This window comes from Gadus chalcogrammus, chromosome 13 (assembly GCF_026213295.1).
Source record: "Gadus chalcogrammus isolate NIFS_2021 chromosome 13, NIFS_Gcha_1.0, whole genome shotgun sequence".
NCBI lineage: Eukaryota > Metazoa > Chordata > Actinopteri > Gadiformes > Gadidae > Gadus > Gadus chalcogrammus.
In genome coordinates, this window is record NC_079424.1 from 8,590,439 (window position 1) to 8,605,370 (window position 14,932).

Consider the following 14,932-nt stretch of genomic DNA (forward strand, 5'->3'; position numbering starts at 1 on the left):
TCTGAACATGGTCTGACAGAGCATGGCTGTTACCTAGACAACTAGACATGCACCATCTGTCCGTCCGTCCTTCTGGCTGTGGGTCTCTCTGTACACACGCACACACATGCAAAAACACACTCTGTGTTTTAGTGTATGGGTGGGAACAGGAAGCAGATCCATCTTGCTCAGTGACACCGGCGTCTGGTCTGGAGTACAGTAGAGACAGGCCACCATGTTATGGATGGGCATGAGACCACTCCCCTGCAATGTAAAGGTTGAGGAACACTTCTGCCTCATGAAATTTGTATTTTTGGAGCGGTGAACGGTAGCTACAAAGGCGGCCCCCTGGGGCTGTGATGCTAACATAGGGACCCTAGGGGTAGCAACGTAAACGTGAAGACCCCCGCAGGACCCACGTTAATGTAAACACCCCCAGTGTAGTCACAGTAAAATAGAGATCCACGAAACCTGAAACAAATACACACACTCCCACACACACACTCACTCAAGTAAAAAGACACACACACACACACACACACACACGGACACAAACTAACGTGCTTGTGTGTGTGTGTGTGTTTGACTTTGTTCTCATCATTAACATTCCCTTCATGTTTAGCTGACAGCACACAACCTTTTCATCTCCTGCTCCACCTGCACTTTGTATGTGTGCGGGTGTGCATGTGTGTTTGTGTGTGTGTGTGTGTGTGTCTGTGTGTGTGTGTGTGTGTGTGTGTGTGTGTGTGTGTGTGTGTGTGTGTGTGAGGAGATTGGGCCCCGACAGTAATGGCTGAGACCTGACCTTCCTCACCTGTCCTCCTCTTCCTCACCCCTCTTCCTCTATAACTAAAGACCAACTGCCATCTGTGGTGTAAGTTTATGTATGCGTAATATAGTGTGTTCTGTGGTAGTGTGTAATGTGTGTGGTGTGTTGCTGTCCTGCTTCTCATGTGGTGTGCTTCTCCCTGTCCTGAAGTAACCTTTTAGAAAATATTTACTATTTCACAGTTTAGTAATTCATGAGACACTTTTACATTTTACAGTGAAATATTTACATTGAAATATGAAATCCAGAATATCGACATCAATATCCACAATTTATCCTCATTTGCCCCAAATCGAGATGAACCCCAACATCAAACCCATATCCCGACATTAACTGACATTTCCAACATTCAGGCTGTCTTGTGTGTTTTATGTTAACAGTGGAGTCCAGTGTGATCCTCCTACCCTCAGTCTTTACCCCCCCCACCCCCCCCCTCCTCCTGTCCATCATGGTGATGGTGAGGTGCTGAATGACCGGGAGGGCTGGGAGCTGCGATGTGATTGGTGGAGAGTCAGGACAGTGGGAACCTTTATATTCCACTGTAATCTATGCCAGAGGCCCCGGGGAGACGGGCCCCTCACACACACGGAGAGGACCAAACCAGGGGTCCCGACACACACTGATACACATATATACACATAACCTCGTGCACAATCACACACACATACACACCGTTTATATACGCTGTGTAATACTGTAGTTTGTATGCTATACTACTTTAGCAGTGCAGTGTGGTAGCGCTACTACTCTAGTACTGTCGTTTTGAGGATAATTTGGCCGTAGAATGAGGAGTGCTGGGTGGAGAAATTGTGTATTTCCATGGAAACTAGTCGAAGATTGAAGCTTTTCATACTGTGGGAGGACGGAGGAGAGAAAGAATGAAGGTATGGGGTGATGAAGAAGGAGGAGGGAGAGGAGGGGAGGAGGCGTGGGAGAGAGATAGAGGGGGGAGGAGGGAGGAGTAGGAGGGTTAAGAAGAAAATAGGCCGCGTGAGCCCGTTTTTGGAGTCTGGACCCCAGGACAGAGATTAGACCACCTTACTCCTGGTAGTCGTACCAGGAGGAGAGAGGAGGAGGAGGAGGAGGAAACGGAGAAGGAGGGGGAGGAAGAGGAGGAGAAGGTAGAGGGGGAGGAGGAGGAGGTATGAGTTGGACTGTTCCACTCTGAGGAGCGGGCACTGAGGAGAGAGACTGAGGGGAGAAGAGAGATGGTGAAGGTAGCGTCATGGTCATGTGATCCGAATCACTCAACAGATTTAAGCTGCACCTCTATTAACCTTAACATTAATCATGTTACCGTTACATTTAAAATGAAACACTTCACTGAGCTAGCGTACTAGCATCACAAGTGAGTGATTTAAACAAAATCTTTTGGTTTCTTCATACGGGATACTGTGATCAGTGCTGCAGCACTAACCTGGAAAGACCCTTCTGATGCTGGTGAAGAGAAAAGCACTGTCTACAGGCTGTTGACTGTTGGGTCATAGGTCAAAGGTCAGGGGTGAGGGTTTGAAGTCCGGGTCTGTCTGGCTCACAGGGTTTCTGGGGTGGAGTGCAGTGGAGGGACAACCGATTTGACACACATGCAAGCACTCACATGCACGCACGCGCACAAACACAAGCACACACTTGGGAAACACCCACACACACATGGACAGTCACGCACGTACAGAGAAGCATGCACACACATAGATACAAACCACAAGAGACAAGACATTTCATCTAAAATATTTTTTTTTGTTCTTCATTATAAATAGATATGAACGTCAACCCTAATGAAAGCAAACAAGACCGATGTCTCGGTGTTGGCAGTCTTGTGGTGCTAACAGCATTCGTTTTTGGGTCGACATGTAAGTCTTTTGGTTCAGTTGATGCTTTCCTTTGTTCTGTTTCATATTAAATTAAAGAGCAGCCGGTCTTCAAAGGGATGCGGTTGAAGGGGGGTGAGGTGCATGAGTTGGATTATGCCAGATTAGTCTTTCCCGTGTATTGGTTTTCTCGATAGTCTGGGAACACAACATGGTATTCTTAGTTCAATAGGCCTATGCATTCCTCTTTCATCCGGCTTTCAACAATTAAATAATACATCAATCTATATTTGTATATATTTATATTATCATAAATTATGTTTCCCCACCAAATTAGAGTCAATTGGAATACTTAAACATGGTCTGATACAAATGTCTGACTTTTATAACCTATCTCAAAGCATGCCAATGTTATCAAGGTCTCCAAACACTGGTAATCAAGGTCTCCAATCACTTGTAATCAAGGTCTCCAAGCACTGGTAATCAAGGTCTCCAAACTCAGGTTACATTGGTCACCAAACACTGGTCACCAAACACTGGTTACATGGTCACCAAAGACAAGTGCCTTAGTGCCTCAGTTCTTACTTCTTCCTGATATCTCCCAGATAAAAGAGGTGAACAGGCTGGCTAACTAGCTAGTAAGCTTTCAGCCAGCTAGCTAGCATTTAGCATGCTGTTAGACAGTTAGCTGACGGCGAGCTAGACTTTACCATGTTTTTTGGTGTTTATTAGCTAGCTCTGCATAAACAGGTGAAAGTTAGCTCTAGTGAACTCCTGATGGATGGATTCGAGTAGTGCATCATCCTCCTCTACTCTCTCCATCCCTCCATCCTTCCTCCTCCCTCCTGCTCCTCCTGCTCCTCGGGCAGGAGGAGGTGGTTGGAGCTCGGGGGTGTAGGTGAAGCTGTAGGAAGAGCGATAGATGAGACCGTCCGACCGCATCAGAGACAGCGGCACGGTGATGACCCGGCGCATGCAACGCCAGGACTCGCCGAACACAGAGACGTCCGGAATGACGCACAGCATGGACTTAGGTGACCTGAGGAGAAACAAGAAAAAAATCCCTCTTGAAGATAGGATAGTCCTGAGGAGAGACCAGAACACCACTCTAGAAGATGGGTATCAACTGAGGAGGGACCAGAACATCATTCTAGAATATATGATAGACCTGAGGAAAGACCAGAACATGACTCTAGAATATAGGATTGACCTGAGGAGAGACCATAACATCATTGTAGTATGGTGTTGATGACGGGGGGGTTGACAATTCATACAATCATTCTAAAATAATTGATGAGTGAAAGCTGAACCTGTTGAGACTTGTTTAAGTGGTGTTTTTGCTTGACGTTGGTTTATGAAAGGTAAAGTTGTCCTAGCACACCTCCTTCAGCCCCTTTCTAGCCCACTGGATTCCTTGTCCTTGGCGGTCTGCAAGGATCCTGTTTCCACCACTAATTGGCTTCAGCTTCATGTACAAAGAGCTTATTGTGAATGCTTGGTGTTGAATAAACAGTGGTAGCTAGTTCCAGGTGAACTAGCTCCTAGCTTAGGCTCTGATTTATCTCAGAACAGGAATACCTTATATGGAGTTGTCTTGCCCACTCTATGCATAGGAGCAGAAACTAGTCAGAACTGGTGTCAGCACTGAGGATGGGTGGTCCAATGAGGTACTCATTTTAACTTTATTATCGTTGGTTATATAGAAATAGAATAAATAAATGTACATCGCTAGCTGATGTATCTCCCTAGCACCTTTGTTAACCTAGCTCCTGGTGACCTAGCTCCTTGCTGACCCAGCTCCTAGCGACTATGCTCCTAGCCACCTAGTTGTTAGTGACGCCTAGCCCCGAGCTGACCTAGCTTCTAGCCAACTAGCTCCTAGTAACTGACAACTGTCGACCGGGGTGGGTGGGTGCTCAACTATTTCTACGGGCGGCAGATTTGACGGGGCAGCTGGTAGTTGGAGGGGTGGCTTGATGTGAGGGGTAGGTTACCCATGTCATGTAACGTATATTTTGGGAAAATAATTTGCTCAAAGAAACTTGTACTCTACTTAAAACACCAGGCTAGTACATAACATAAGCTTTATTGGAAAGTCATAGTCTGATGTTTCCAGGAATGGATCACAGTTCCTGGGTTCCTTCTCAAGGTGTCTTCCTGTTATCTATGGGGTTTTGGATCCTAGTCATTATAGACTTTAAAAAAGATATCTGCCACCAAGAACAGCTGTTTTATTTAAGTGGAATACCTCAAACAATGATAAAATAACCACCTTCCAATGTCGGAGAATCATAAAACCCTTGTCTCTGTGACAACTGGCCGTCAGAACAGCCTTGGTTCTCCCCCTTTAACACAGGTTATGTATTCATCTCGTTGTCTCCAGGTTTTGACAAGGCACACCTTGTGTTTCCAGGTTAATGGTGAGACGGTGAATACAGAGAGAGGTAGGGGTTGTACAGTAAATACAGAGATAGGTCATTAAGTAAAGGCACTGCACATCTTTACGAAGGTCATAAAGTCTTATTTCCTGAATGCCTTTAAAGGGCGTATTTCCCGGTTTAGGAGGCTTATTTTCCGATCTTCTGGTGGCTTAGTCCTTCTTTGGGTTTATTAAACCCACCTTTCCCCACATTCCTCTACACTCCTACCCTCCTCTTCTCCTCTCATGTTCTCCCCTCCTTTCCGCTCCTTCTCTCCACCTCTCCTTCTTTCTCTCCTCCTCTCCTTGCCTCCTCCTCTCCTCACCTAAACATGGTCTCTGACTCCTGGCAGGAGAACCAGATCTTCAGATGAGGAGTGAAGTTCTCTCCCTGGACCTCCAGAGTAGCAACATGACCTCCTCCACTCACCTACACACAAACAAATACACACACATACACACACACACACACACACACACACACACACACACACACACACACACACACACACACACATCCTCACTCACATGCATCAATGCACACAGAGAGACAAACAGAGAGACAGACAGACAGAGAGACACACAGACAGACAGACACACAGACACACAAGATCACGCACACAGATACATATTCATATATAAATAAACAAAATAAACTATAATTTTATGTGTGTGTGTGTGTATGTCTGTCAGTATATGTATCTCTGTGTGTCTGTGCACATGCACATGTCTGTACGTACGTACATACGTACGTACGTACGTACGTGTGTGTGTGTGTGTGTGTGTGTGTGTGTATGTGTGTGAGTCCCACCTGTAGGCCGGTGATGACAGGAACAGGGCTGACAAGGGAGTGGAGGGGAGCAAGGTTCTGGTTAAAGGAGAACTCCACCGCTTCCACACCAATGATGGTCCAACAGCAGCCGTCGCTCAGCACCACCCTGCCTGGGTCCTTGGAGGAGAAGGAGCCCTGGTAGGGGGGGGGGGGGGAATCAAACTATGACAATCCAGATAAATCCGCAATGGACTAGGTAGCCAGGTGAGTACACCTGTACAGATACCTGTAATGATAGTATTTACTGGTAAGCAGATGTCTCACTTTGTTTCCTTTATTAAGAGTATTTACAGGTGTGCAGGCGTCTCACCGGGTAACCTGTATCAACAGTATCTTCAGGTGAGCAGGTGTCTCACCTGGTGCTGTATCAGGGTGTCGTTAGAGAGGCAAAGGTAGGAGTGGGCCTCTTCTCTGAACTGGAAGGAACACTTGTGCAGCTGAGAGACAGGTTCGTCCACATCCAGGATGGCATGCTGCTTGTTCACCTTACGGATCACCTGTAGGGACAAAGACCTCCTGGTGACCACATTACCTCAGAACTCCACTAGTTCCTTCTTCTCAAACCTCCGTCTGACTTTCTATTTTAACTTCTTTTTTATTTTAAATAAGTAGGACATTTGCTAATGCTTTTTAGTAAGAGAGGAAACTTTATCCTCTTGCTTCTATGAGAGCAGGGAGTTGAGTTCTCTGCGATCCTGTGTGATGAACTAATTTTCACGATGAAAAACAATCATCCTAACTGGACAAGGTGTTGGAGGAGGAGGGGATAGAGGAAGTGCTAGAGAGGAGGGGAAGGAATAGGAGGTTATAGATAAGGTGATGGGGTGATGGAGGAGGTGAAGGGGGGGGAGAGATGATAGAGGAGTTGCTGAAAGAGGTGGAGGTATAGGTATAGGCGGTAGAGGCGGATATTATACAGGATGCGAAGTAGGTTGTAGAGAAGGGGATGGAGGAGGTGATAGAGGAGGTGACGGAGGAAGAGGTTATAAAGGACGTGGAGGAGGTGATGGATGAGGAGGTTATAAAAGATTCAGGAGGTGGAGGATGAGATGTCAGATGTTTCGCCAGACCAATGCGATTGTGTTCCTGCCCCGCTTTACTTCAGCAGTTGAGCCACTTAGGTAGCCCGACCGGCTAATCTCTAGGACCTGCTTAACACAACACCAGCTAGACTGACATAAACTAACATAAATCTACTACCATAGCAGGCTTTTGAGAGAATATTTGCTTTATATTGACGGAAACTTGGCACTCTGGTGCGGCTTAGGGAGCTAAGGGCTAGAAAATCACTCTCCGACTCATGGAGACAGTGTTTATTTGTAGAAAGGGAATGAGTGATGAAAACTGATTGGAACAGACAGATGAATTACAGACGGACGACTATATGGGATATAAACAAAACCCTGGAAAAAAGTTATTTGGGGGTCGTGGCAGGTACATTTATAAAACATAAGACATTTTTGTCTACCTTAAACGATGGACTAAACTCAGAGGACAGTTCAAATATCTGTTCAGCCTGCTGAAGTCCAGGAGGAACCAAGAGCCCGGAAGTACAGCTGAAGATGGAAAAGGGTTCCCGCTGAACACTATAGATTTGAAACCGAGCCAATAAACCATCAACATGTATAACTGACAAGGGCAACACACCTAAAAAAACCTGAAGATAGAAAAAAAACTGAAGCAACCAAGGTTATTTTCTAAATCTTAACCCCATCACAACCTTCCTACATTGCGTCCCCTGATCATGTGTCCATGTACATATTACATCCCCCGATATGATCCCAGAACAGAAGGACCACTCTGTACTCCGTCTCTCCTGGTCTGCACCAGAAGGCCTTGACGCACATCCAGATCCCAGAAGATTACTTTTAATCTGACCGATGTCTATCATCTACCAACCCTCTTGACCAACACCAGACTCCCCCTCACCCCGGAGGTACACCAGACCTCCACACCTCCAGACCCAGGAGGTACACCACACCTCCAGACCAAGGAGGTACACCACACCTCAAGACCTCCAGACCCAGGAGGTACACCACACCTCCAGACCCAGGAGGTAGCCCAGACCTCCAGACCCAGGAGGTAGCCCAGACCTCCAGACCCAGGAGGTACACCACACCTCCAGACCCAGGAGGTAGCCCAGACCTCCAGATCCAGGAAGTATCCCACTGTCCCAGACCCCCTGACCTAGGAAGTACCCAAGACCTCCAGATCCAGGAAGTACCCCAGACCTCCAGATCCAGGAAGTACCCCAGACCCCCAGATCCAGGAAGTACACCACACCTCCAGATCCAGGAGGTACCCCAGACCCCCTGACCCACGGCCTCCTCGGTCGACCCAGGAGGTACCCCAGAAAGACCTGACCTAGGAGGCACCCCAGAAAACACTGACCGAGGAGGAACCCCAGAAAGCCCTGACCCGCCCCACAAAGCCCTGACCCAGCACCACAACACCAGAAGCCACCAGGTATCTTCTCAGTGACTCAGCAGAATGTAAATCACAGTCGTCTCCCTCCCTCTTTAAACAAACGCCAAAGCTATAGGCCTCACCTGAAACAACACGGCTGGTTCCCCACCCCGTACCCCCAGACCACCAGACCGTCGAACCCCCACCCAGCATGCTGTCGGAGCAGTTTAGACCGAGGGAGGGACCAACCAGCTATGCACTTTGCTGCCCACAGGCCGGTCCCTCTCACACGAGGACACCTCAGAGGGCATCAGTAAGGAATGTGTGTGTGTGTGTGTGTGTGTGTGTGTGTGTGTGTGTGTGTGTGTGTGTGTGTGTGTGTGTGTGTGTGTGTGTGTGTGTGTGTGTGTGTGCGTGTGTGCGTGTGTTACCATGGGTGGTAGGGCTACTCCAGTCTCAGTACAGACCAGCTTGACCACAGAGCTGTAGCAGATGAAGCCCTCACTCAGAATATAGTCTCCCTGGTCCAGACCCTGTACTGGAGACACACACACACACACACACACACACACACACACACACACACACACACACACACACACACACACACACACACACACACACACACACACACACACACACACACACACACACACACACAAACTCATGGACATTTATACTTGTGCATAATGTTTGTGTGTGTCTGTGTGTCGTGATGGAGAGCCGTAGGAGGTCTGGCAGGTAAATAAACTTGAGGTTTACAGTGAGGACACTAGCTTCCTTCATCCCCTGCTGGAGGGGACAGAACCCTGGAAACATCTCTCTTAATGCCTCCCTCATCCGAGTGCTAAACTCTACTAACACTCGCCTTACTAGCACCAGCCCTGCTAACCCTGGCTCTACCAACAATAGCCCAAAACGAATGAACCGAAACTCTAGAACCGAAAACCAACGCTAAAACCTAACCCACAGTTTTGATACTAGGGTTAGGATTCCCTATTGATGGCAGTTTTTTTTTGTTTTAAGGTTTTGTATTAGGCTTGGGTTTTACAGTTTAAGGTGTTGTTTTATGGTTTGGTTTTTGAGTTAGAAAATCTAACCAATAGGGATCCCTAACCAAAACGAACTCTACTAACCCTCATCCTCAAATTAGCACTACAAATCCTAATAATCCCCAACACTAGCCCTAACACAAACCCTCTAATGAATCCTATAGCCCTTTCAACTCTAATAATGACTCTAATACTAACTGCTATCCATTTCAGGTGACCACTCACCCATTGTCTATAAACACAGAGGGCTACATTGTTTACATTGTCATGCTCGTTTTTAAGATAAAGTAGTAGTAGTTGTGTGATGCGTTTGAACGGGTGAATGTAAGACATCAATTTTAAAGTGCCTTACAGAGCATTCACCGAGTTAAGCAAAGCTCAGTATAAATGAAATCCATTCACTATTCTCCCTACCCAGGGTGATGGTGAAGGCAGTCCACTGGCGGCCGCTGGCCACCGCGGCGTGCCGCTCCACTGACAGGAAGCGTGTGCTGACGGTCTGGGAGCGGAGCCGGTTAAACAGCGCGACCCTGGAGCCGGACGAGATACACACTGGTACAGACACACAGACACACAGACACACAGACACACAGACACACAGACACACAGACACACAGAAGCAGACAAGCAGACACACAGACACACAGACACACAAACACACAGACACACAGACACAGACATATAGACACACAGACATAGACACACAAACACACGCATCGACATACAAACATACACACATGCGCACACACACACACACACACACACACACACACACACACACACACACACACACACACACACACACACACACACACACACACACACACACACACACACACACACACACACACACACACACATAGACACAGGCACAAGCTTAGAACCAATCCAATAAGCTGTCAACTGACGATAGTTTATCTTTTGTATGTGTGTGAGTGTGTGTGATGTATGAGATGGTATATTGTTATGTAATAATAATGTAACGTAATGTAATATAGTTTATAAATGTATTTTTATGTTATGTAATGTTATGTTATTTGATGTGATGCTTGGCTCACAGTCGGCGTTCTTCATGGACTGTCTCTTTTGGGAAGGTTTAGAGATCACTTTGATCATCCTGCTCTGGAAGGAACCGACTTCCTGTCCTGACAAGAAGAGGCGGAGCAATAGACGGAAGTGCTTCCTCTTGTCCTGGTCTGAGATGTACAGGGACTTGGCACTGGCAAACATCTGATAGACACAGGGAGTCAGGCAGGAAGAGAGAGACAGAAAGATAGAAAGGCAGACAGATTGAGAGGCAGGCAGACATTCAGGCCGATGACAGGCAGACAGACAGAGAGGCAGGTCGTCAGTGAGATAGGCTGTCAGAGAGACAGGCTGCTTATAGTGAGACAGGTTGTTAGTAGACTCAACAGTAGTGCATGCCAGGGAAGTTCTCTGGGTAAACAAAGAGTGCTATAAACCAGGCACAACAAAGTCTGTACCAAAACACTGGTCTGCTGTCACATCCTGCCCTTCTATAACCCTACCACACACCGGTCTGCTCTGGCTTTGGCTCTGGACATCCAAGGAGCAGGTAGGGGTTAGGGGGCATCTTGTTTCCTACAGGTTAGCCTGCAGACATTAGGGATCCAAATCCGTACCTTTTGGCTAAGGGTTTAACACCCGAACCACGCGACCCTACTCCTCACATACACCATGACTTTTGCTTCTTACTATGCATGTCACGGCCCAAACACAAACACATCCAAACACACACTCACACACAGACTCACCCTGTGGTTGGTGAGGTCATCGAAGGCTAGTTTGAAGGTGTCGTCCAGAGAGTTGGCGGAGCTATCGAGGCACATGTAGCCAATCAGACCGTATCGGCTGTCCCCATAGCCAGGTGCTGCAGGGGGTTTGGTTAAGGAGAGAAAACAAGTGAGTAGGGAGGGTCAATTAGGAAATGAAAACAGATGAAACAAGGAGTGATTGAAGAGAATAGATGGATGGATGGATGGATGGATGATAAATGTGTGCATGGATGAGAGATGAATGAAATGAAGAAGAAGGTGAGAAGTGAATTAAAAGGAGAAAAAATTTAAAAGTGAGAAAGAAGGAATGAGGGATAGTACATGTGATCAAAGGGTTTAAGAGAGAACCAGCCGTAGTCATTCAGACATTATAACATGTATCAAAGTATTAATATGAGTGGAACCCATCTGGCGATGATGTGATACTGTGACCCCTGACCTTTGGTGTCGTCAGGCCTAAGCCTCCATCCTCGACCGCTGATGTAGACGCAGGGAGGAGGACAGAAGAACCTGGGGATTCACACCATGAAGGTACTCATCAAATACTACTGACACAGCTATTATCATATCCTGTACCCCAATGTCTGCAGTCTACCTGTCTGTAGTCTATCTGTCTTCAGTCTATCTGTCTTAAGTCTACCTGTCTGTGGTCTACCTGTCTGTGGTCTACCTGTCTGCTGTCTACCTGTCTGTGGTCTACCTGTCTGAAGTCTACCTGTCTGCAGTCTACCTGTCTCCAGTCTACCTGTCTCCAGTCTACCTGTCTGCAGTCTATCTTTCTGTGGTCTACCTGTCTGCTGTCTATCTGTCTTCAGTCTACCTGTCTCCAGTCTACCTGTCTGCAGTCTATCTTTCTGCAGTCTATCTATCTGCAGTCTACCTGTAGGTAAACCGTGTCGAGTGATACTATAGAGTTGCTAGTATTGTAATAGTACTAGTAGTATAGTGGCCGTGATGTCGTACTGCCATATGTCAAGTGTGTTTTCCTTGTATAGTATTAGTCCTAGTTTAAATACTAGTATTAGTATCATAGTGAGCGATGATTTCTTACCGCTTCTCGTTGCCATAGGACTTCTGTGCCACCTTGGCGTGTAGGATGGTGATGGTCTGGTCTGAGGGGGCGTTACCGGGCTCCCTGGCTGTGATTGGCTGCTGACATCCCTGGAACCCCAGCTCAAGTCTATTGATTAGATAAACATTCGGTCAGTCTGAACAGAACCAGGGCTTAGTATTAAAAGCAGTGTTGGAAACAGGATGTGTTTAACGGCGTTCCCCCTACACCAACAAGATGATAGTGGTTATCTTCAATGCACCCCGGGAGTGCTATAGATGAAATAAAATAGAATATATATGTACATGCACTTCATATGTACTGTGTATTACTTCATATTTACTTCATATCAACTGCATATGTATTTTATGTAAACATTATGTGTACTTTATATGTACTATATCTCTAAGTATTGTGTGAGCAGCATGTCTTCTTGAGACCTGCTTGCGGATCCTCCTGCTGGTTCTCTAGAGAAGGACTGCAGTGACCCCACAGTTCACAGTTCACCGGCTCTCTGTTCCCGCTAGCGTGAAAATATGTGTGTGCGCCTTCCTTGACTCAAATATGCATGTGTGTGCATGCCTTGCTAACTCCTATGTGTTTGGTGTGTGTGAGAAAAGGAGCGAGAGAGAGAGAGAGAGAGAGAGAGAGAGAGAGAGAGAGAGAGAGAGAGAGAGAGAGAGAGAGAGAGAGAGAGAGAGAGAGAGAGAGAGATAGAGAGAGAGAGAGAGAGAGATAGAGAGAGAGAGAGAGAGAGAGAGAGAGAGAGAGAGAGAGAGAGAGAGAGAGAGAGAGAGACAGAGACAGAGAGAGAGAGAGAGAGAGAGAGAGAGAGAGAGAGAGAGAGAAAGTGTGTCTGAAAGAACAGATTTATTATACAAAGAACCCTCTGATTTGTGTGTCTGTGATTATGTACCAGGATATAAATGTGCATGGCCATGTACAATGTGTGTGTCTTTGTATTCATGTGCGTGTGTATGCCTGTGTGTTTTGTGAGTGTGTGCGCGCTCTCGTGTTTGCGCGTGTTGCCAGTCACCGAGGTGCCAGCAGTAGCCTAAATTAGCTTTTACCCCCTCCCAAGGTCGAAGGTCATTGTGTCAGGCGCTCAGAGCTTCTGGTATTTCACACCCGGAAAACAGAATGATGGAGCGCAAGAGAGAGAGAGAGAGAGAGAGAGAGAGTGAGAGAGAGAGAGAGAGAGCAAGAGAGAGGGGGAGATGAAAGAAGAGGAATTAGCTTTCACTCGGGTTAGGGTTAGACAGGCGTTTAGAGGCTCTTGGGTTGTTGCTGTAGCACTGGCTTAAAGGACTTCATTAGTGTTGCGCTATTAGCCCATGGCTGGCCTCAGTAACAACAGTAGGAGCCTCCATGGGTAAACACGGTTGGTGGCGTAGGCTCCGGTGCAGAGGCCAGTGATGGATGCTTCTGAGGCCGGAGCCCCCCAGGAGCTCCCAGGGTGTAAGACGATGCTCCGGCTGCCGCTCCAAACACTGGTCCATTCAGCCAGCCCCCTCCTTCACTCAAACCCTAACGGTCCTGAGAGAACAGGAAATCCCCCCTCTTCCCCCGGTTCCCAGCGCGCTACATAACCCGGTCCCCAGAGCTCTCCAGAACGTGGACCTTTATAACCACCTAGAGCGCTTTATATCCTGGTGCTTAGAGCTCTTTATAACCTGGTCCTTGTTGAGGTTTCATTTATAACCTGATGCTTAATAACCTCCCAAAGCTCTTTATAACCTGGTCCGCATAGCTCTTTATAACCTGGTCCGCATAGCTCTTTATAACCTGGTGCTTAGAGCTCTTTATAACCTGGTCCGCATAGCTCTTTATAACCTGGTGCTTAGAGCTCTGCATAACCTGGTGTTTATCTCTTTATAACCTGGTGCTTAGAGCTCTTTATAACCTGGTGCTTATCTCTGTATAACCTGATTCTTAGAGCTCTTATAAGCTGGTGCTCAGAGCTCTTTATAACCTGGTGCTTAGAGCTCTTTATAACCTGATGCTTAGAGCTCTTATAACCTGGTGCTCAGAACTCTTTATAACCTGGTGCTTAGAGCTCTTTATAACCTGGTGCTTAGAGCTCTTTATAACCTGGTGCTTATCTATTTATAACCTAGTGCTTAGAGCTCTTTATAACCTGGTGCTTAGAGCTCTTTATAACCTGGTGCTTAGAGCTCTTTATAACCTGGTGCTTAGAGCTCTTTATAACCTGGTGCTTAGAGCTCTTTATAACCTGGTGCTTTATAAACTCCTTGAGCTCTTTATAACTTGGCCATTATAGACATAATTATAACCTGGTGCTTAAAGCTCTTTATAACCTTGTGCTTAATAACCTACTAGAGCTCTTCATAACCTGGTCCTCAGAGCTCTTTATAACCTGGTCCTCACAGTTCTTTATACCCACGTGCTCAGAGCTCTATATAACGTGGTATTTCAATACTTTATAACCTGATACTTAACAAGCTCTTTCTAACCTGATACTTAGAGTGCTATTCACAACCTGGTATCTAGAGCTCTCTCTTGGTTGTGAGAGTCTGATAGTGTGAAATATTGCTCTGGTAAGAATGGACCTGAAATAATTCGATGAAACTGTCTGGTTGACTGCTAGTAATCAGTAGCAAGAACATATGGAATCAACACAACTCAAGTGGTTGTACAGTATGTACATTAGGTTTTATCTACTCTTATACTGTTGCTGACTAAGGTTTGCAGAGAACTGCAGCACAGCTCTTGCCACACATTATATAATGAGCAACAGAT

General features: G+C 46.6%; 1 protein-coding gene across 3 annotated transcripts in view; it reads right to left on the reverse strand.

The window, feature by feature from the left end:
* Positions 1 to 2,276: 2,276 nt before the first annotated feature.
* Positions 2,277 to 14,932, reverse strand: part of rbpjl (recombination signal binding protein for immunoglobulin kappa J region-like) — a 15,934-nt gene continuing 3,278 nt past the window's right edge. Inside the window, exons 4-14 of one of the 3 annotated variants that reach the window (XM_056605934.1) lie at positions 12,173 to 12,301; positions 11,561 to 11,631; positions 11,101 to 11,216; positions 10,384 to 10,555; positions 9,740 to 9,877; positions 8,705 to 8,811; positions 6,224 to 6,364; positions 5,847 to 6,002; positions 5,362 to 5,465; positions 3,327 to 3,655; positions 2,278 to 2,814 (exon numbers count right to left, since the gene is read on the reverse strand). In XM_056605934.1, the coding sequence (XP_056461909.1) occupies positions 3,349 to 3,655; positions 5,362 to 5,465; positions 5,847 to 6,002; positions 6,224 to 6,364; positions 8,705 to 8,811; positions 9,740 to 9,877; positions 10,384 to 10,555; positions 11,101 to 11,216; positions 11,561 to 11,631; positions 12,173 to 12,301 (1,441 nt within the window). In that variant the 3' untranslated portion in view covers positions 2,278 to 2,814; positions 3,327 to 3,348. Of the gene's footprint in view, positions 3,656 to 5,361; positions 5,466 to 5,846; positions 6,003 to 6,223; positions 6,365 to 8,704; positions 8,812 to 9,739; positions 9,878 to 10,383; positions 10,556 to 11,100; positions 11,217 to 11,560; positions 11,632 to 12,172; positions 12,302 to 14,932 lie in introns of all 3 variants that reach the window. The other 2 variants (XM_056605935.1, XM_056605933.1) reach the window with 2 other exon arrangements.